This window comes from Athene cunicularia (genome assembly GCF_003259725.1).
Source record: "Athene cunicularia isolate RWA chromosome 6 unlocalized genomic scaffold, athCun1 chr6_part1, whole genome shotgun sequence".
In the NCBI taxonomy this organism is placed as follows: domain Eukaryota; kingdom Metazoa; phylum Chordata; class Aves; order Strigiformes; family Strigidae; genus Athene; species Athene cunicularia.
The window spans coordinates 13,132,801-13,155,347 of NW_020799105.1; the positions used below are offsets into that span (position 1 = coordinate 13,132,801).

General features: G+C 41.7%; 1 protein-coding gene and 1 long non-coding RNA gene across 6 annotated transcripts in view; both read right to left on the bottom strand.

The window, feature by feature from the left end:
- Nucleotides 1-10,064: 10,064 nt before the first annotated feature.
- On the bottom strand, nucleotides 10,065-10,568 carry LOC113481615. The gene is made up of 2 exons (XR_003398713.1): nucleotides 10,506-10,568; nucleotides 10,065-10,207 (listed from the first exon to the last, which is right to left on the bottom strand). It is a non-coding gene; the product is annotated as an uncharacterized LOC113481615 (long non-coding RNA).
- Nucleotides 10,569-11,375: 807 nt separating this feature from the next.
- Nucleotides 11,376-22,547, bottom strand: part of STN1 (STN1, CST complex subunit) — a 44,499-nt gene continuing 33,327 nt past the window's right edge. For all 5 annotated transcript variants that reach the window (XM_026851403.1, XM_026851407.1, XM_026851406.1 and 2 more), the window contains exons 8-10: nucleotides 19,030-19,152; nucleotides 18,362-18,434; nucleotides 11,376-14,389 (exon numbers count right to left, since the gene is read on the bottom strand). In XM_026851403.1, the coding sequence (XP_026707204.1) occupies nucleotides 14,232-14,389; nucleotides 18,362-18,434; nucleotides 19,030-19,152 (354 nt within the window). In that variant the 3' untranslated portion in view covers nucleotides 11,376-14,231. The remainder of the gene's footprint in view (nucleotides 14,390-18,361; nucleotides 18,435-19,029; nucleotides 19,153-22,547) is intronic.

Genomic DNA, 22,547 nt, shown 5'->3' on the forward strand with positions numbered 1-22,547 from the left:
CGAGCGCGCAGCCCGAGGCCGGCCACCGCTCGGGGAGGCCCGCGCCGGCGGGGCCGCGGGAGGATGGCAGCTGCAGGAGGGCACACGGGCTCTCGCCGCGGGGGAGTTTAGCGCGATAGGCTCGTGTCGGCCCTTTGTATGGACACGTCTAGATGGACGAGCATCGTCTTCCCCAGTCACACTTCAAGGAGAGTTTTTCCTAGAAATTCCAGGTTGTTTTTTTTTTTTTCAATAATGCATCTTTACTTTGCATACAATTATTTGAAAGTTGCATCAGAAATGGGAACTTACACGTGATCTTCCAGCCTTCAGCTCGTTTCATGACATTCATTAGTTATTCACCAAATTAACTGAAGTCACTAAGATCTCTCGTTCCTCTGAAGCCTCTTCAACACCAGCTGATGCAGATTTTTCCAGTAAGCTTAGAGAGCACTGCTGACGGGTAGGAGCAAGCCTAGGAGTGCAGGAAGGTCCCAGCTCCTGGCAAAAAAGTGCCCCATATTTACAGTGAGAATGGTCAGTCTGAATGTGATTTCATTGTACGCACTATAGGCACAGTTTCTGAATCACAACTTATACAGGTATTGTTAGCCCTGCAACAGCAATCATGAGATAGACACCAGAGTCACAAAGCCTAAAGGCTGATGTTTGAAAGTGATTGGTTTCAAGTCATAGCTGGTTTCAAACCATAGCTGGTTTCCACAAGCATCTTTAAAAAGAAGGAAAACCAGGAGCAGCACCATCAGCACACAGCTACCAGATGCTGCCAGGTGGGAACCAGGTACCTATTGCATAATGCCAGGAAAATATGCTGAGACAGCCTTCTCCTCAGCTACTACACACAGTTTACCAAAACTAGTGAGCTGACATAAAATGCTAAAATCCCGGCGTCCCACCCTAGATGTGCACAGGTATGCATGAGACCAACTTTAACAGGGAAGGCAACAGAGGGAAACAGCTGATGTGCCCACCTCTTTTGTCACTTTTCAGGCTTGTCTTTCCTCCTGCAGAGCACCCTCTTCCCTCCTCTAATTTGAGGGACTTCCCACCTCTAATCCTCATGCATGACACAAGGCAGCAGAGCAATTATTTACATTAAAAACCTTTACTGTTTAGACTGGCCAAGAAGTTCCTGGTGTGCAGAGCAAACAAAGAAGATTCTTTCTTGAAAATGTAAATATTCAAATAACCCATTGATAAAAACATGCCTGGCATGGCCAGTCTTTTAGCTCTTGGATGCCTCATCCCTGTGAGCCGTTATCATTATACATCACACATTTCAGCCCCTTCTTCTATCATCACCCTGTCCAAAAAAGAACAAAGGGTCCCCTCCATCATTAAAAACACTCAGGGTTTGTTTTAAATCAGCTTTCAAAACATGTCATTGTGAGGGAAAGAGACAAAATACCTCATTCTCCAAACACTCTGCCCCATCCTTCCTGACATTCTTACTAACTGGTGTTTTTTTACTGGTATTCTTCTCATCTGCTTTTGCAAGGAAGGAGCTATTTTCAGTCAAACCTGGTACTTTGGTGTTTGTGCTCCCTTGCAGTCTACCCAGTGCTTTCATGACATCTGGTCCACTCTTCACCTTTCCTCTATCCAAGACAACTTGATCCTCCACTGCTCTAGACAACCTTCTCCAGCTGCAAAGCCCCCCCAGCCCTTCTACAGCTCTGGCTCCCCTCCTCCTGCATTGTCTGATGGTTTTGTGCTCACTGCCACCTTCTGCTTTCATTGTTTGTTTGCTGCATCCATCCATCTACATAGGAAAAATGTATGTTGCTAGGGGCATGGATTGTTCTTTTAAAATGTGTACAACACCCAGTCTAGTGGGAGTCCAATCCCAGACTATTGCAAGACTGGCAGAAAAATAACCGAAACCCCTTATTATGCTGCAGGCTTGAGAAAATCTGCTTCTCTCTTAGGCAACAGCTGGGAAAATGAAGCTGACGGCACTTCCCAGCCTTGTGCCGGAGAGCCAGGCTCTGGCTGCTGGGACTGAATGAAAGAAAGAGTACACAGTGAAGAGCACGGCAGGCTTGTTGGGTGACCAACTCCACGGGCAGAAGAGCCTGTACCTGACTAGGACCATGAACACGCAGTCTGAGGCACTGCACATTTGTAGGAAAATAACTAACTCTAGGGATTTTAATACTAAATCTCCTAAAATTTATATTTTTTAAAAGTCTCCATTACTGAAATCCTATCATTACATGGGAATATCACTGCTATTATTAACAATTTTGATACATATCTTAGTATCAACAGTTGATTTAATAATTCACCTTTACGGACTCATACTTCCAATACAATTCACCTGAGGAACACCCTGGGAAATTCAGACTTCTGAAGACTGAGATAAACCAGCTATTTTAAAAAGCTTTTTTCTATTCATTTGCTAGGTGGGTGTTTGGGCAAAGATTTTATTTTATTTTTTTGACCAAAAAGGTAATCACATTAGCCTCACAGACCCAATACAGCTACAGCCCAGCAACATAGACGCTGCTTCAATTACAGCAAAAGCCTATGCGTGACAGAATGTGTGTGTGTGACAGTCTCAGAGCTGGAGCATGACTTCAGTTTTCATATTTCAAGAGGTCTTTGTGATGCGGGCAAATTTTTTGTAAATAAGCATTTGAGTTGTAAATTGAAAACACTTGGATCGTGAAATCGGTGAGAAAATAAAACAAGGGACAGGCTTTTCTGTGTTTTGTTAGAGCCATTTCTAATGCCTCTTATTAATTCATGGCATATCACCATAGATAAGTAAAATCCCCCGAATATTAACCATGCTATTGTCTTAACAGCCCTGTCTATTGTGTCCCAAGTTGTTGTTAAAGTGAACCTTTCTTGTTTTTGCTTTTCTGTTTTCTGGCTGGGCAGCCAGGTCGAACACAACGTTTTCCTGTCCCACTAGTGAGGAGAGGCTCTAAAGGTGCTCAGCACCCCGGGGGGAAGCAAAGTGCCCCCTGAGCTCAGCCCCTTGGGGGAAGGGGAACGTTGCAGTGCTGTGCATGACAGATTAGCCACACAACTCATTACTGGCAACTGGAGTTGCATGCATAATCTACTAGACATGGTACTAGAGATGTGCCCCTTAGGGTTTTTTTGGCTCTGATGTGCCACAGCACAACACAGAGCCTTTGTTACACTTCCATCTCAGCTTCTGTACTTACAAAACCTCAGCTTCTTAAAAAGGCTGCTTTCCATGCAGTCCTTCCACTTCAGGGTTTCAGCATACACGTCCTTTGATAGGATCGACAAGAATAGTAGAGCCTGTCTGGCATTCAAATCTCAAACTCTGAAACACAAAGCATGATGCAATCTTTTTTTCCTATTTTTTAAAAGCCAATTGCATTTCATTTTGGTAGATTACTGCTCTTCACATCAAATTCACTTTGGAAAGAAATAGACTCAGCTAACATGGTAGAAAGGAGCCGAAGAAACCAGTGATAATCCTTGCAGAGCAGTCCCAGCAGCATAGTAGCGTGCCCCTTCCCCTCCCAGCCTCCTCACCAGAGTGCTGCTTTATCAGCCTCTGTGTACAATCAAGTATAATGGAAAAAACAAAATAATCATTCCCCCTGCTAGCAGTGTACATGCTTTCCCAACGGCATAACAGCTTTTACTCACATTATGAAAGAGCTGCTTCACTCTCTTGACTTAAATTATAGATTATACTTTTCTTGAAGCAGCTATCTTACAATTTAACCCTCTCATGACTAATGTTATCTTTCAGTCCTCTCTTACGACTTGTGGATGAAGGATTTCCAACCGCAGTGTGTGCACTGCATGCTCTGTTTAGAGTAGTAGCAGCAAATTTCAGACTTTTTCATCCACGTATGCCTTGTACTTTTCCATTGTTATGATGGCTTTGTAGATATCTGCTGACATGGTTAAAAAAAATAAAATAAAGCAAGCCCAGACCACACTTTATGTACTATATACATGTCAGACTCATGTTTGAGACAGCTGAAGTTTATCAAACTGATCACAGGTTTGGACTGGGATTCCACAGGTTTCTTCCTGAATGCTATCCCTAACTTCAGTCCCTCTCACTGTTCTCAAAACAGCACTTTTTGAGACTGGCTTCTGCCTCATAATCTGAAAAAAATTTGGCAATCTATTATTGAAAATGCAGGCTTGTTACAAATGAAGTCAATCTAGGAAGAATTAGTCTTTCTTTGCACGTTACCTTTAAGTATATATATGGACAGCAAGTCCTCTGTATTAACAGATTAAAAACCAAGTGCTTTTAAAACTTGAATTTCCTTGTTTACTATTTTTACGTATTCAACCCCTTCTAAAACCAAACAGTAATTTTATTTGGCTGCACATCCCCTAGAGAAAGCAGAAGAGTTTATCTGGCAATATCCAAACCAGAAAATATGACTGATGGACAATGAATTATAAAAATGTATTAGTAAAAACTTAGGAAAAGTTAGTCATGGAAATGCAGTTAGCTGATAGATGACAAAAGCACAAGCTTGACACTAAGGAGAAATCTGTAGCATGCAGTCTCTACCACTTGGCAGCAGAGTGCATTTTTTTTCCCCAGTTACACTTATGCAAAAGCAAAGCAGTTTTCAGAACAGAAAGACTTCTTTAGGAGGAGCACTTTTGTACCTCCTCAGCAGCAACATCATCCCACAGGTAGACATAAACTATTTTTTCCCCAGTCATTCACAGGTTAGACTTTGTAGGGCAGTAGGGGAATGCCTCAGTCTTTAATAGTAAGACCAGCTGTTCTCTGGGTACCCAACCCCCTGAGCTGGAAGACGGGGACAGGGAGCAGAACGAAGCCCCCATGACCCAAAGGAAAATGGTTAGCGACCTGCTACACCATGTAGATACACACGTCTATGGGGATGGATGGGATTCACCCAAGGGCACTGAGAGAGCTGGCACAAGTGCTCACCAAGCCACTTTCAATCATTTATCAGCACTCCTGACTAACCAGGGAGGTCCCAGGCGGCTGGAGGTTAGCAAATGTGACAGCCATCTGAAAGAAGATTCAGAGAATGACAGGCCTGTCACTCTGAACTCAGTGCTGGGGAAGATTATGGAACAGATCATCTTGAGTGCCATCACGCAGCATGTGCAGGACAACCCAGTGAGATCAGGCCCAGTCAGCAGGGGTTTATGAAAGGCACATCCTGCTTGACTAAGTTGATCTTCCGTGGCAAAGTGACCTGCTTAGTGGATGAGGAAAAGGCTGTGGATGTTGTCTATCTGGACTTTAGTAAAGCCTTTGACTCCATTTCCCACAGCATTCTTGTGGGGAGACTGTCTGTTCATGGCTTGGACAGGCATATGCTTCACTGAGTAAAAAAACTGCCTGGGTGCCCAGGCCCAAAGAATTGTGGTAAATGGAGTTAAATCCAGTTGGCAGCTAGTCATGACTGGTGTCCCCCAGGGCTCAGTATTCGGGCCAGTTCTGTTCAATATCTCGATCAATGATCTGTATGAGGGGATTGAGTGCGCCCTCGGGAAGTTTACAGATGACACCAAGTTAGGCGGGAGCATTGATCTGCTTGAAGGCTGGAAGGCTCTACAGAGGGATCTGGACAGGCTGGAGCGATGGGCCGAGACCAAATGTATGAGATCCAACAAGGCCACGTGTGGGTCCTGCACTTGGGTCACATCAGCCCCATGCAACACTACAGGCTTGGGGAAGAGTGGCTGGAAAGCTGCCTGGCAGAAAAGGACCTGGGGGTGTTGGTCAACAGCCGGCTGAATATGAGCTGTCAGAGTGCCCAGGTGGCCAAGAAGGCCAATAGCATCCTGGTTTGTATCAGAAATCGTATGGCCAGCAGGACTAGAGAAGTGATCGTCCCCCTGTACTTGGCACTGGTGAGGCTGCACCTCAAATACTGCATTCAGTTTGGACCCCTCACTACAAGACAGACATCAAGGTGCTGGAGCATGGCCAAGGAGAGAGTTGGTGAAAGGTCTAGAGAACAAGTCTTATGAGGAGTGACTGAGGGAATTGGGGTTGTTTAGCCTAGAGAAAAGGAGGCTCAGGGGAGACCTTATCACTCCCTACAATTACCTGAAAGGAGGTTGCATTGAGGTGGGTGTCAGTCTCTTCTCCCAGGTAACAAGCAATAGGACAAGAGCAGACAGCCTGAAGTTGTGCCAGGTGAGGTTTAGACTGGATATCAGGAAAAACATCTTCTGAAAGGGTTGTCAAGCATTGGAACAGGCTGCCCAGGGAAGTGGTTGAGTCACTATCCCTGGAGGTATTTAAAAGGTGTAGATACGGTGCTCAGGGACATGGTTCAGTACTGGACTTGGCAGTGGTTGGTTAACAGTTGGACTTGATGATCTTAAATGTCTTTTCCGACCTAAATGAGAACCAAATGCCCTGTAGTGTGTTTACAGCTTGGAAAAAGGAATGAGATCATCCCAAACCAGAAAACGTCTTGTAGAAAGTAGAGCTATAGTTTCTCTAGTAGGGTCTGGTGTGTAATAATGGCCACATAATTCCAGGTATCTACTTGGATCTGGGCATGTGTTAAGCTATGGCTGTGCAGCATCAGGGATGCAACACTAAAGACCATTTCCTTGATGGGTGTCTTTCTCAACCACTGGTCTAGTGACCAAGGCACACAGAGACCACCTGTGAGACAAGGGCAGCTTCACCATCACAACTGTTTCCATCAGCTAGTAATGGCACCTGGGTAAGTGACAATTACATGGCCCTGAACATTTTGATCCTCAAAGGCAGTTTGGTGGCCAGATCTTACTTTAGCATTTAACTGTGAGCATCTAAGGCATTAGTCTTTAAAAAAAGACAAAATACCCTGCAGAACAGAGGAACTGTTAAACAATAGTGTAAGAAAGGCAGAGGAAGAACATATAAATGTTACTGTACTCTATATAAATTTGTTCAGCTGTTTATGATAAATGTTCTCCTACTCCATTTTTTCCTGCCCTCATTTCCTCCCCTACTTTCTAATTGCAGAAAATAAAATAGTACAAGTCCGTGCTTTCATTACATGCAACACCTGCTGCCTGTTCTAAAGCAGATGTCTAAAGCATCATTTGGCAACTATTTCTTTAGCCTTTTTCAGGGGGGCTAATTTCAAACATCTTTGTGCTAAATCCTCCTCCCTCAGCTTCCTCTGTATTTCTCATCCTTTCTTATGTTCAGAGTTCCAACAAAAACTCTGTATCAGTCTGCTCCTCTTATGTTTGTCCCGGATCACTGTACTCACAGAAGGACAAAGACAGAGACTATAACTACTTTGAACCAGGAATTAAGTTCAAGAGACTTTACTGGGGAAAAGACAACAAGGTGAGGGAAGAAAAGAATGAGAGAATATTAGTTAGCAGTGTAAGTTTCAGAACACCAGCTGGATTGCTGCAGCTCTGGGTTTTTTTGTGGACATTACAACAAAGAATAGTTCTACATGCACGTAAGGACAATTCCTATGCTCTCAATGTGAATGGCTTAAATTTTGGCCATATGAGAAAACCCTAACTCCAAGTACCCTTTTCATTTCCCTACCACCTTTGTACCTGGCCAAGAAAAGCATGTTAGAACCAGGTAAGCCTGCAGGGCTTGCACAGCTCTATTGTTAGGAAAGACATCTGAGGGCACCAATTCCTCCCTCCTATTTCCAAATACCAGAGTAGTATTTAGATGAGGTCTCCACTCCTGGGAGGAGCCATGCACTTTCCAGGTCAACAACAGACTTGGCACATACTTCATTTAATCACATTGGTTGTTACACAGTGACATACATTTGCTATTTATCTTACCTTGTTCACAGCAGAGATAGGATGACTTTCCAGTCTGCTTTACTTTTAACTTGGGGAAATTGAAAAGAACAACAAAGGAGTAGATGTCTCATCCTAAATCTTCCATGGAAGCAGTGGCTTAGCCACAGCCACTTCTCCAGTTTTCAAGCAAGATGAGCAGATGTTTTGGCCTTTATATGCTTGTAGATTCACAGCTTGTTCATCACAATCTAAGGTGGTAGAGAGCTCCAGTTCTAGCTGGTATGGAAGGAGCATTCATTCTCCAATCAATAACAAAAAGCAAGCTAAAACAAGAGCTGTAGACATGTTGTGCCAGGTTAATTGGCACTGCACTGTTTGGTGGTTCAACACTTACTGAAAATCATTCCTTTAGGTTATTTCTTTCACTAGCAAATTCCTAGTTATGTTATGCACAGGCAATCCTGTTAATCTGGGCTGGTTTCAACTTGTAAATTACTGTGACTAGAGTAGTGTAGCCTCCATTGCACTTTAAAAAGTGGGAATGGGCTGGTGGCATCCCTAGTAATCAGTTACTCATCTTTGTACCCTGATGTAAATGCTGTAACTTCAGCAGATTTTAATGGTTTGATTTGCAGTTTCCCATCACAAATATCTGCCTTGGGGTGATCTCTGTGAGCAAGCTTCAGGAAAAACAGTCCAGTCATTTCTTAAGAGAACTGCAAAGCAAGTACTTCTTGTGGCAGCTGCAGTTATCGAAGTTACAAAACCAGGTTCCTTGGGGCTGTCTTGTGTGTGCTTTCTTTAATGTTATATGACTGATTTGCTTCCTTCCCCTTAATGGAGGCCCTAATTTGGGCTCCCCCCTTCTATCAGTGCATCCATCTTCTAAAAAGGTGAAAGACCATAACAACTCAGGGTCCTTCAAGCCCTCTTAACTAGCCAACAGATTACAAAGTCACTTGGGGCAGCGAGACAGAAGTTGACAAATGCCCAGACACATGGTATACTCACATCAGAGTATAATCCCACTTTCTCAGAAAAAAACAGGCTGAAAGGAGACAAACTAAAAGTCCACGTGAACTTTACAGATCATGTCTGCAATGAAATCTGCAAGGACATTAAAGTGGCAGCGAGGGGCAGATAGCTTCTGTCTGGGATGTGACTTGTGCTTGCTCTGGTTTAGGCAAGACACAAGTGTTTTATTTTCTAATTATATTTATTTTGTACTTGGATACCTGCAAGAAAATCACTACTGGAATCTCTGAGGGTGCCACTGGGTCTTTGGGAGGGTGGGGTGGAAAAAGCATTGTTTCCTTAAAATTGCAGCTCTTTCCTGCTGGAAAACTGCATCAGGAAGAAAGCTTGAAGGTAAAGTGGATGATACCTGCCTTCTCTGGTGCCTAGACAAGGTACAAAGCACAGCCTGCTGGAACCAAAGGGGCTGTGAAAAGTGCCAGGTCAGTTAGGCAAGGGGATTATACTGAAACTTTCAATTGCCAAATGCTGACAAGGATATTTGAGTTAGGAAAGAAAAGGAACCAAGTATAAAGGAAGGAAGGTTTGACCAGGACCCACAGTGAAGAGATGAACCATGACACTGTGAATGAAAAGAAAGGCATGAGAAATGAGGAGAGAGCGGAGAGCAGAAATAGAAAGAAATCAGGGGGAAAGCCTCTGTGCCTGACAGGGCATATTGCTGGGAATGAAACCCAAGATCCTTGGCTCAGCATTTCCCTGCTGCCAACAAACATCCACAAAAATGCTTCTGTAATGCTGGGGCTCGTAGAGTATGGTAACCAATTATTATAACTATTCTTTTATCTTTGCGGCTGAACTTCTGTTTGCTCGCTAGCCTGTCAGGTTGGGGCAGGAGGGCTAGAGACTATGCTGAAAGACAGCAGTAAAGAATGTAGTGCCACAGTGACAGGAAGTTTCAAAATTCAGGTTGCCCATGGGATCTGAACTTGCTCCCTTCCCATGTAGAGGTAAGTATAAAGATACAAATCTTTACTAGGGACATCTTTTCCCTGCAGGATCAGCTTACTCCCAGAGTAAATCAAACTGTATTTCTTTGACAAGCAGATTTTCAGTACTTTGGCTCATAATTCTCCATGTGGCTCCATACCTCACTGGCTGCTCGTTGATGAATTCTCATTCTGAATAATGAATTATCACTGGAATATGCAAGTATGGACAGATCCACAAAAGTAACAGTTTTCAGTCATGTTGCCAATCTTGAAATTTTTCATTTATTATTTTGACAGAAAGCTTAATTTCCTGTGTAGCTTGTGTAAAATACTTACCGTCATGGGTACAAATTTACTATCCAAAGATTTGAGAAAAAGAACACTCAGAACTCATTTATTTTGATTTCTATTTTTAAGAAGTCATTTCCAAAATCATAAGAGGGAACAGGATTCCAGGAAAAATATTTGATACAAATAAAAACCAGGAGACCACCATTGCCTCATAGGACCTGGAGAGCAAAAGATAAGACAGACAAAGCAATATATATGGAAAGCGAGGCAGAGAAGGATAAAGCTATTAGCAGCAGTGGGGCTTCGATTAGAACTAAATTCCACTCCAGCATCCATCCATTCACTCTCTCCTAGAGAGCTGCAGAGTTCTTCTCTAACAGCTCCGATTGACAGATCTCAAGGACTTTTAATAACTAACATTAAGAAAAATTGAGGCTTATACCTTACATAGGAAACTGCATTATCCCCCATTTACAAAAGAGGGAAACTGAGGCATGAAGCAATGTCATCTCTCACCTAAGCAAGTGGCAAGGACCAAAAGTAGAGTTGATTGCTTTTCTGGTGAGGAAACGAGAAAGCACCTTACATGTTCCTAGAAAAAAGATATTAAGATTCTTTGGTAATTTTTCTTCTCAGAAGCTGCATTTCTATGGAAACATACCCTTTTAAGGTAACATAAAAATGCTGACTGCTTTTAAAAACTCCATTTTACTTACCTGCCTTTTACTGCCATAACTGTTTCCATGGAAACTGGAACTGGCCATGAAGCAGTTCTACAACATGAATTCTCACTTTTACATTAAAGTGCCACCTTCAAAATCCTTTAGTAAACCAGTAATGATTGTGTTGCCTAACAAGTTTTCAAGTTAAACAAAACAAGAAAGCGCACTTTCACTGAATGTTCTGCACAATATTTTGTAGGTGTGGTCTAAGTCTAAGAATTTTAACAGTGTGCGTGATATGACTCTCTTGGTTAAGGATATGATCTTTAAACAGAGAGACAGTTTATTAGCAGTAAAAGCCCTAGTGTGTGTAGTTAGACTTACATAAAGGTGACTTATACCAATATGGGTATGTCTAGACTGCTGTCACAGAAGCATACTGTAGAGATACTGAGTAAATAGGTAAATCAACCTACAGTGAACTCTGTGCTCCACAGCTAGCTGGGGTACTTCTGTGCAGGCGTACGCATATGGTATTCCCTGTAGGTACAAAAGAGGGAATGCACTCAACCAGAGTAAGTTTTAGTCTGTGTTGGGTGGCTACTGGGGAAAAAAAATAAAGCATGCAAGCTTAAGGCACAACTGTTCTGTAGTTATTCAGAATCAGAATCTGTGTAATTTAAATTTAGGCACCTCCATTAATTTTACCTTAACCTTTCACTCTCCATTAATTTTACCTTAACCTTTCACTCTTGTAAAAACTGTAGACTCCCTTGTGTTCATTCATACTACTTCCCTGAGTTAAGTGAGAAAAATCCCTTTTTCCTGTTCTTGGGGAGTCATCTCCAACAGAACACACCCTCCATCACAAGAACTCAGCATTTCCAACAAGGACTAACTTAAAAACTTCCAAGGACAGGTTCTTTCCAGAGTAACTTATCTGTCTTTCCTGAGATAAGTTTCTCCCACGTCATCTTTGAGGTGTCACAGTTGATCAGTGCTTTTAAATTGCATGTCTGCATCAGCCTCCAATGCACAGAGAATAGGTGACTAGTGGTTTTAGGGAAACTTTACACAAAAACACATCTAAAACACAGGAAGTGCAGTGTCAAAGTTGGAAGCAACAGAACCCATTAGAAGCTGCATGTATGACTGACTATACAAGCTGCGAAGGACAAAGATGTCATCCTATTTTGGTATGAATTTATTTTAAAGAGACCCTACAGAGCAAGATGATCTCCAGACTATCTTTTCCTCCAATATTTAGATGAGCAGAGCTCCTCCCAAAACTCATCCAGCCCCCACACTTGGCTGACATCCTCAGGAGAACCAAAGTCTGTCTGTCTTCTAAGAGAAATCACCTTTCCCACAGAGCTAGCAGTGTTTTTAACCCTTTCCCAGCAAAATCAGCTTCTGTAATACAGAACATTTTTAGAAAATAGCCAAGCCAGACTCTTAAATTAGATACCATGCTCTTCCATATGGTCCAAGACATAGCACTCTCCTTAAAAAATATCCTCAAACTTGGAGTTTGATGCCAAGTAGGAGACTTGTCCATAATCAAACAGTAATGTACACTTAACTCCTGAAGTTAGTTTGAATTTAGAAATCAATATTCCAAATTACCTCCTCCATAGATAGCCTTTCTTTTAAGCATCACTTCAAGCTGATTAGTAATCAGAGCAGGAGTCTGAAAAGCAAATCTCCCCTGTGGAAAACCAGGCTTTTTTGTAATCATAAATTAAAGTTGCAATTCCTCGCAGTACCACTTCACTCAGAATTTGGACTTCTTTCCCTGATTTACTGACATATTTGTGGCAAGAGAGAGGATGGGATGGGAATGGGGTAGGGACAGGACTTATACAGTTCTTTCTTAATCCTCTTGTATTTCCTTCGGCGTGGGTAGCTCCTTTCAGCAGCTGTTCAGGCCCACATTAAGATCTGACTAAAAGTCACCCAACTCAACACAAAGCAGCAATGCTAGGAGTAGGGCAGGCTGCATGGAAATCAACTGTTGAGCCCTGCAGCAAGTAGAGAATTTACAGTAAAAGAGCAATTCATACATAGTTTTCCTCACTACAGGCAAATGCACCATCTCTAAGGCCAGAGTTTTCCACGGGCCTCAATGCAAATGCCAAATATTTTGTCATGCCTTTCTTTTAGCCTATATCTCACTGCAGCCAGGGCTTGGAATGAGGTATATAATGTAACAAACCAGAGACCTGGCACTCATGGGGCTACTCACTGGCTTTCCTCATGCTTATGGCTTATTTTTTCCTGCTATGTCAATGCTTGTAGGGCTTTACCACTACATCTGCCCCCGGGGAGTCTGCTATTTTAAATGTTACAGGGAAGGTGCAGAGGGAAGAGGAAAGATACATTCGATCCTTTCTACTCTTTTAAAGTTAAAGGTCTCACCTCCATGCCATTAAACACATTCATTAAGCAGACAAGCCTCTGCTGCAGCAAGCCCTCTCTAAAGAGAAATACTGAGCAGCTTCAGGCTTTGAACTGTGGCACATAACAGTTGTGATTATTCCAGATCAAATATCTTGCATGGTAACCTCCTTCAGGCCAATGTTATTTCATCAATGTCTTGTGTTCCTCTGCAAGCACAGATATGGATAGTATTTTTCCCCAAAGGTCACAAGGAATTGAAGACACAAAAGGCAACAGGGAGCATGGGGATTACAGAGGGTCTTGCTGTTTTTCTTATTTTCTTTTCAAAAGCATCTGATTTATGGTTTACCATTTGTCATGTAATTTTAAACAATTCAAAGCAATTTAAAAATAAACACCAAAATGGTGTCTGATTTTGAGAATTCTGGCCTGAACAACAACAAGCATCAGTAGCACACACAGTAATCAGGGGAATCCAGACATGCTTAACAAGCAGTGTGCAAGGCTGCAGAATGGGGAAGGGATGCAGGACCCCATTGCTGAATATTACTTTTCAGAGAAAGGTGAGGACTGCTTTAATTCTGGGAAAGCTGTGAACATTCAGGAATACATATTTACAGACATAGGTACACCAACACTGCCGGGAAGGACAGGTAAATCTTTTGATTGTTTGCTTGCATATTCTTTCTCTAGCTATTATAAAATACACATAAAAATAAAGATCCACAGCTATTACCACATGGAAAGATCACAGGATCAGTCTTTAAGCCAGAAAAACAAGTCTTGACGTGACCACTGCTGTAAACAGCACTCTTTAGCAGTGACTTTTCTTTAGGGGTCACTGGATGTAAGTGTGAGGATGGCCATGTCACATTTACTGCAGAAAAAGAGCCCAGGTGTTTTTTCAACTCCTCTGCTGTTTGATAGAACAAGTTTGATACAGAATCAGTTTGATACAACTTTCACTAGAAGGAGCATGGAAGTCAGCAAGAATATTAAAACAAGTATTTACACAACTTCTCTGGATCTGAACAAGAACAGCATTTGGAGATTAAGAATACTCTTGTTTTACCCATCCAGATCACACCAGGTAATAGCAGCTTTTCAAGGTCAGTCAAACTTGCCTTCTTCCCTCCTTTATCCTGAATGGACCAGAACAAATGTACCTTGTCTTCTCTCTTTAAAATACCATATAATATCCTTCCATAGTGCTGACAACATCACTGTTACTCTCTAGCAGTTCCAAAACACGCTGTATCACCACTTCAGCCAGAGAGGGATTGTAGCTTTGCCGAACACAACTCAGGACATGAAGGAAATGGCAGCCTTTTTCAGCATCTGCAAAAGAAAAAGGAAAATGCAGCCAGATGTGGAGGAAAGATTTTAGTCTAACTGCCTCTTTTTAACTACTATATTCCATATTAATAATGAAAAAACCCATCATTGTCAAAAAGGAAGAATGCCCTAGGTACTAAAGCAGAGGTACAGAGTATCCAGAAGGAAGAGATCCAGTCTGTGTCTACAGTTCTCCAATTATCAACTGTTCCCACTGACTTTTCTGGGAAGTGTCAGGGCTATAACGCTAATAAAGGTGAAAGATGATCAAGTCTTGCAAACTCTAATATACATGGCTCATTCAGTATGACCAGATGATGAGGTTAATAACTTCAGCTGCAGAAGAAACCAAATGAAAATCCTTTTGCTCATACCCAACTTCAAAAACGTCTAGAACAGAAGGAAGGTCCCTAGCCAGGATATGTAACTGCTTGCCCAATGCTGGCATCTTGTGGAAAAACTGCTGCAGTGCAACCTTCATTCACCTAACAATGCAATCCCGTATCCACAGACTACTCAATTACAGGAGTAGAAAGTCACAGAACTTCAATATTAAGTTTTATCTCCTTTTAAAGGGGAATGAATCCTGAAAACTTACAACATAACAGAAATATAAAATTAATCCCCTTTCCTAGGGAGCAAGACAGAGACAAAGCTTCTTAATGGCTGCAGTATTGCACACCACTACTGTGTGCCTGGTGGAGCCATCATCTGAAGCTCATCTGTTCCCGTCAACATCTCCATCTCCAACAGACCCTATAAGCCCACTGATCATCACTGCTGCAGGCTCCCAGTCTCCCCAGGTGCTGAACTCCACAACAGATTTCTTTCTCCTCTGTAGCTAACAATGGAAAGCTAGCTTAAATGAGACACATTAGCACAAATTACCTTCCTCCTCTTCAGCCCTCAGCTCACACGATGAAAGGTTAGTACTGAGAAATTGAATTTTATTGCTGCTGCCTTTGTTTTTATTTTTGCCAAACTCCACTCTAGAATCAGCCGAGTCCCAGAACTGCCTTAGAAGCTGCTGAGAAAAGTCACTGATAGGAGGCGGCAATGCTGAGTACTGGTAAATAAATAGTTCAGCCTAGTTCCTATTAGGCTGTGAATCAAAGCTATTTCTTCAGAAGTCAGATTTTGGCTGGTAGGCAAAAATGACTCCACCACCCTAGGACAAGTACAGAGAACAGAATAATGCCTCTACCTGGTCATAGTGACTGCTGTTGCAAACAATGTAAGCAGCTGCATTTTGCATTAGTCATAGGTTGTCATAAGAAGTCCAAAGTGCCCATCCCTGATCTACAGTAACTTAAGTCTTGATGAATTAGTGTTACTCAACAGTACAATACATACTTTCCTACTAATACCAGTAGAAAATGGCATTATGGGGTAGCTGCAGGTGTGTACAATCATTAAGTAACCCAGAAACAGTCTTAGTCTATGGCCTAACTTTGAGGGAATACAGTCCCTACAGTGGAGTGCTGCTGTCCCTCCTTCACTGACATACTGGGCTCCAGCTTTTGTTCACCAGCTGAGGTAAGCCAAGCTATGATTAACTGTCTTGCCTGACTACCAATATTAGAGAGGACAGAGTTATAGAACAACTATCATTTGACCACTGTGGACATCTCACACAGGGTCCTGACATATTAAACTTAACTTCAGTGGTTTGTTTTCTCCCTCTCTGTTATTAGCCTTATCTAAGCCTAAAACCAGAGCAAATTTGTCAGAAAAAAACCCCAAACAAGTCTGGACTAAGTCTACCATTTTGCAGTTCAGTCTGGAGTCAAAGTGCACAGTCATCCTTTTCTGGCTATCTTAATCCTTTAGCTAGACCCACAGTGGCCTTGCATGAGGGCATTTAAAATCATTCTGCTTGGAATTACAATTGGAGCCAAGGACTAGGATTATCATGTAGGCATATTACAGATCAGTGTTTGTGGAGCTCTGACTAGGCAGGCTGAAGATTTTTATTTGTTTCAGGCAACTGAAGCCATGGGGTGAGGCATTGCCTTGAAAAGTGGCAGAGAAGTAACTCACTGGAGATATGAATTTGCTTTATGATAAATCAGTCTGCCTGTCATGGAAGACTAATATTACTCTTGAAGGAAAATGGTATAAATTTCTTGCAAACAAGCAAGAGCCCTTGAGGTATTACCATGTTCTTATTTTCCCACTACGAGCCCGCTCACTAGTGAAGGCCAAGGAGGTGGCTATGTGCCATCCCACCAGCAGAGGGGGTCCGACAGTCACACTGAGCTCTGCGCTCTTGCATCATTCAGTGACAGTAAAATATCCGCAGCACTCTGTTGGTTTTGATTGAAACTTTTTTCTTCTCAAAATCTCCTGTTACCAGTGACCAGAACATTGAAACGGTCTTTCTGAAAACTAGCAAAGAAACACTGACCTTGAAACTGTCCTCTTTACAACAGGAAAGTAAGTCGGTGGAAAGCTTCAAGGGGAGCAAGTGGCTTTGTAAAGCAGTTGCTATTTTTAACCTGCTCAGTATGGAAAACATGAATTTGAGGACTCGACTCTTCAAAGTCTTTTCTGTGACGGATCTACAAGTTTCTGCCTGCTGTTGATGACTCTGACCAGGAGAAAGAACTTCCCAACTTCTTACGGAACACAGAGTATGTGACCAGTGTGATAATGCACAAGTGGGGAGTTAAACATCAGGTAGTCAGTCACTCAGAGCCCTGTGACAACTGTATACTATAGAGGTTCTGGCCTCTATAGTATCACAATTATGAAAAAAAAAAAACAAACCCAAACAAAAAACAAACCACCACAAAAAAACAGGTCCCCAGGAGAACTAGCTGATGTATAAAATTGTCAGAGTAATGATTTTACTCTTACGGAGATGTTTGTTAATTGGATAAAACACAATAAAACAATGATATGGTAATTTGTTGCACTGAAACAGCCTCAGGCAAATAAACCCATCTTCACTTGCATGCCCATAACATCTACTCCCTCCATCCTCAGAGATACAGAACTTTCACCTCCACCTACAAACCTTTTGACAGTGTACCACTGCTTAAGGTAGCCAACTGAAAACTCAAAAAATACTACTACTTCACTTAATCTTTTTTCACTGCAGGATAACCATCATTTACCAGGTCCAGTAAGCACTATTACAGTTATGATAGCATAAGGACAATTTAGGATTATATGCCTTATGTTCTGATCAGTTATTTATTCTGTACTAAAGTGTATTCTACCCCACAGATACCTGCATTTCAGCAGCAAGTGATCCCTGCTGACATATTCTGCCCAACGAATCAAAAGAAACTCTATAGCAATATACTTGTGTAATTAGCAGACATTCAAGTCAAGCATAAGCTATTGCTATGCCAGTTAAGACACAACAGGCCTGAGGGACAGGGACAATTTAGAAGCCACCCGAGGCATATTATCTGAAAAGTGGATTTTTTTAGACTGAAATCCCTACCTGCAAAGAACAACCATCTAAGTTCTACCTGAACTAAAATCTACAGATAATACTCTACCAACTTAAGTAACGTTTACTGTTGACTTAATGGAGGCGGGGATTTCACCTTTCTGTACGGTCACTTTTGAGTCAACTCCCCAGTAGAAACTGAACTAGCAAGATTTGCTACTTAGCCAGAGTGCAAAGCAACAGCTGCCAGGTGCTGACATAATTTTATTACGTATGGTTCCTCCCAAAATTTAAGTATTCTCAAAAGATATAGATCTAAGATAATGGCTGCTTATTTCAGATCTGAGAGATTTGCTTCCTGCTGGGCACACCTGCTTTTTCTCTCTCTCTCCATGCTCTCAGAAAGCTGCTCTTGCACTCCTGCTTTTAGCTATACTGATTGCTACACCAGCAACTTAGCTCTGAGTTCAAGGGTAAGAACAAGAAGGATATCTAATTCAGCAGCAGCAGGAGATACTGCCATCAATATATCAGCACCAGCTCATGAGACCCCTGATCACACTGCTACTTACGCCTGGGTTTTCGACAGTCTTCTTTAATCACATCAAGGGTCACTTTGAGAAGCTCCTTATCATGGTCAGTCACCTGGAGAAAACAGAAGAAACTGGCAATTTATAGCGGTCTATTTAACAGTAGATGGCATGGCTGTTGAAAAGCAATCCAAGGCCATGACGTATTCTAAACTCTGTCATAAAACTGCAGTCTGCATTATATACTGCCTCCAAGACTAAAAAAGAACATTAAATCTTCAGTTATTATTTTAGTACCATTACCAGCGTCCATGAGTTAGGTGAAGAACATGATATACCAGAATTCAACCCAAAGGAGAGTGACTGAACTCAGTAGAACACTAAGTTTCAATCCACTTTGATAAATAAAGAGAACTGTCCCAGGTCCCAGGCTTCAGTGTGCTCAGCTGCATCAGTGCAGTTTGGCAACCCAGTGAACACGGGCTGTGCTTGAAACAGCAGCAGTGCTTAAGTCTGGTGCTGAATTACAGAGAACAACTCAGCGGGTGATGCAGAGGTAAGAGCAACAATGAAGCAAGCTGCAGATAAGACTTCTGAGTAAACAGATAGCACTTGGATGTTCAGATTTCTGAAACATTTCTAGTGTTCCTGAAACATTTCTACTGCTTCTACTGACTATGAAAGTTTGCAACCACAGCTCAGTTCCTTACATGGTATAAGTCCGTGGAGCTACTAGGTTTCTGGAAGACCACTCCTTCTTCTTGTAGCATTCTTATTGCTTCCTTAAAAACACTGTGAATCCTTTTGGAACTAGAGTCACTTTTTGACTTCACCTGGATGGGAAGAAAGGAATGAAGCACATGGTGAGAAATCTCAGCTCAATTAAAGTTATCAGCAAAAGCTCCAGATACTTTCCAGAGCAAAAGGACTTCAGGTGATTTTGTTACATATTTTTCTTCATTTAGTAATTCACAAATCCTATCTGTTATGTATGAACTAACCAATATCCTCAAGCTTTAAAAAACAAACAGACACACCCCAGAAGCTTGTGCTATTCTTAAGGAACCACAATGTCCTAACTGCTTTCTTTGTATTTAGCAGCTACTTGATTATGCACTGAGAACTCTTTTGGAATAGGCTTGTGATGTTCATAGAGCATTTGACTGTTTAGCTAATCAAGCTTTGCTCATATTCAGAGTTTTTCTGGTAATAAGGGTAGGGAGATAGGGAGATCAGTGCTTTGTAAGGTGATATTCAGGAGGAATCCAAGTGCTGGGGCCTGGATTTCCATCTCCTGATCTGAAACTGAGAAGTATCCAAGGAAAAGGAGAAAACTGACAAGAACAGTATTTGTTTCTTGTCCTCTTCATTTCCAAAATTTTACACACATTCTGGCCATGCTCTCAAGAGTTTCTCCACAGCCTAATGAAATGAAAGGACACAGAACATGAAAGAAATTAAGACAGGTATAGGAGATAAGGAAACAAAGGATTCCATTTTGAGGGCAGGTGGAAAATTAGTGTCTTGTGAAAAGAGAACAATAAGCCTGGAAGTCCATAACTGAGAATGTTATTTAGAACAGAGTTTTGTGTTGGGACACAAGAAGGACAGAAGGACGGGGAGAGAAAAGGAAAAGCAGTGTTTGTTTGTGTGTAGAGCAGAGCCAGGATAGTGGAATGACAGTTAGGGAAGTGGAAGGAAATAATTGGTTGCAAAGAAGAGAAAGTATGGCTAGATAAGAGCAAGACCGTGACTTACTCTTCCCCATCTCTATCTGTCCTACTATGTCCTTCAACCTCCCATTTATCTACACAGAATGCTTCAATTCCCCAATTGTTGTTTCCTCATCTACTGGGAGAATACTGTGCTCCCTGTGGTTTTCTTTGAGAACAGAGCTAAACTGCTTCCCACAAACCAACATGTGATAACTAGAACCACACCAGAGCAACCAAAGCAAGATTTGCCAAGCCATTTTTCAACTATCATCATAAATGCTCCCACCCTGTTCTGAACAAAAGTATTAGTCTTCACATATCCTACTTTATTCACCAGATACACTCACAGAATCCTTGGGAGTGAAACAGGCAACCACCGTGCACTAGAATTAATTCACATGAATATGTGAAACAGGTACCACATTCACAATGGAAGAATGTATTTTCACAAAACATTCCTTCAATACATTCGCAAGTCTCAAGTGAAATTCCAACTGCTTTTAAGTCTAGAAGCTGATGTGCCTAACTGGAAATAGTTCAGAGATCCAATAGGGATTATTAGCGTTAGCATGTATCACAAGTTTCTCCATCCCCTTCCTTCAGCTAATCCTCAATATTTCTCTCTCTCTCTCTCTCTCTCTCTCTCTGTGTCCCACAACAGCGAACTATCTTTTCCCTCTCAAATCAACAGTCAAAAATAATTGCCTAATAGTTCAAGATAATTAACACAAAACAATGGTGATTATTCTTTCTGTTCCAGACTGAAGGATTTCAGCGCCCAAAGGCTTGGCTTGTCTGTCTTCCTGTCCACCACTGCTATATCAGTTTGGATAACAACAGATAGTGCTTCTAATTACAAACTTGACAGTACATCAGGACACCATTCCAATCACAGTGTTAATACCACTATCTTATTTCTTTTCATAGTGCCTCAACTGATGAACTGAAGAAACAAACATAAAACGTAGCAGGAAGGGTTAAGTAAAGAGTGAATATTTTCACACAAAAAAGCACATTCTCATAGCCATATGTAAAACGAAGACTTTGCCTCACTCAAATGCAGTAATAAATTCTCAAGAATCTAAGAAACTGCTAGCAAAGCAACCACCTCAAGACTCTGATCAATTTTTAATGTGAAAGCAAACATTTGGGGAGGAAAAAAAAAAAGATAAAAATATCTCTAAAGAAGCATGATAATTATTCGGTTTGGCTTAACACTGAGAACCCGTCAGAGAAGGGAGATAATTAAAAACAGACTCTGTGTGAACTGACACACAGCTCAGTCTGGATGGATACTGAAACAGAATCACTAAGAATGCAAGTCAAGGCATTGACAGAGCGAAGGCAGAGAGGCAGGCTTGGGAGCAAGAAAATAAGTAAGCAGCTGCTACATATCAGCACCCTCTCATACATGCTGCAGTCTCCAAGGGAAAGGGCTCCATGGCAGGAAGAATATTCCTGAAGAACAAATGAAGGCTCCTGCCCTCCTCAGGGGCTTTAATATTATCCCAAAATGACAGAAAAGCTTTGGGTTTTTCCTACTGTGCTCTAGAAAATGCTTCCTCTCCATCCGTCCATGTAAATCAACAATTGAGGAGTTTCTTTGTGAATGCAATCTGAAAGTATTTAATCTGTTCTCCAGCAGCTCATCCCGCAAATTCTTAAGTCAGTAGTAATTCTTCCTTATCACTTTTTTTTTTAATGCCAAATCAAACCCTTATTTCCTCTGGACTTTGATTCCCCTCAGAGCTTGTGGTTCGTCTACTCAGCAGAAATCTACAGGAGACTCAACATGGGGTTATACATAGAGAGAAGAAATCTAGGACTATGAAGTCCTATGTCATTTCACATCTCTTATTTCAGGAGGAGATTGAAAAACGCTTGTATTTCAACAGTTACAAAGATGTATTGTAGCTGTTAACGTAGTTCCTTGTAAGTCACAATTTATCAGTCATCACTTCACTTTTATAAAGGTCTTCATCTGAGAAATGCAGATATTAAGTAATTTAACTGCTGATCCAAAGCACATCAGCAGCAACATTTAAATCTGGATTTTGAATGTACCTCTCAATGTTCACACCTTGTTTAGCAAAGTGCCCCCCTTCAGTGTGCCTTAGTTTCAGGGTGCACAATTTCAAGTTCCCCGAAGTGCTGACAGCAGGGATTCCCCCCTCTCTCCCAAATCAGGTCCTTTTCAAATAAATGAAGCTGTACTCCCAAACACAGGAGCATCCAAAAATTATTCATCACATATGCAAGACATGTTCCCCTGCCCGAGGAGAGAAGTGGCTATTAAATAGCAATTTTATCATTGCTACTCTCCCAAGTCCAGTCAAGAATTCTGTAGCAAAGGCAACAGAAGAATCCATGTCTCCAGAATTAAACTGGTATTTTAATCAATATGTTCCATCTAATAGGTCTCACACAGCTTAGTGGGCTGGTGCTGTGCAACCAGTTATTCTCAGATCTTTAAAACAAGACAGACTCTCTGAACAATCAATAATAGGTCAAAG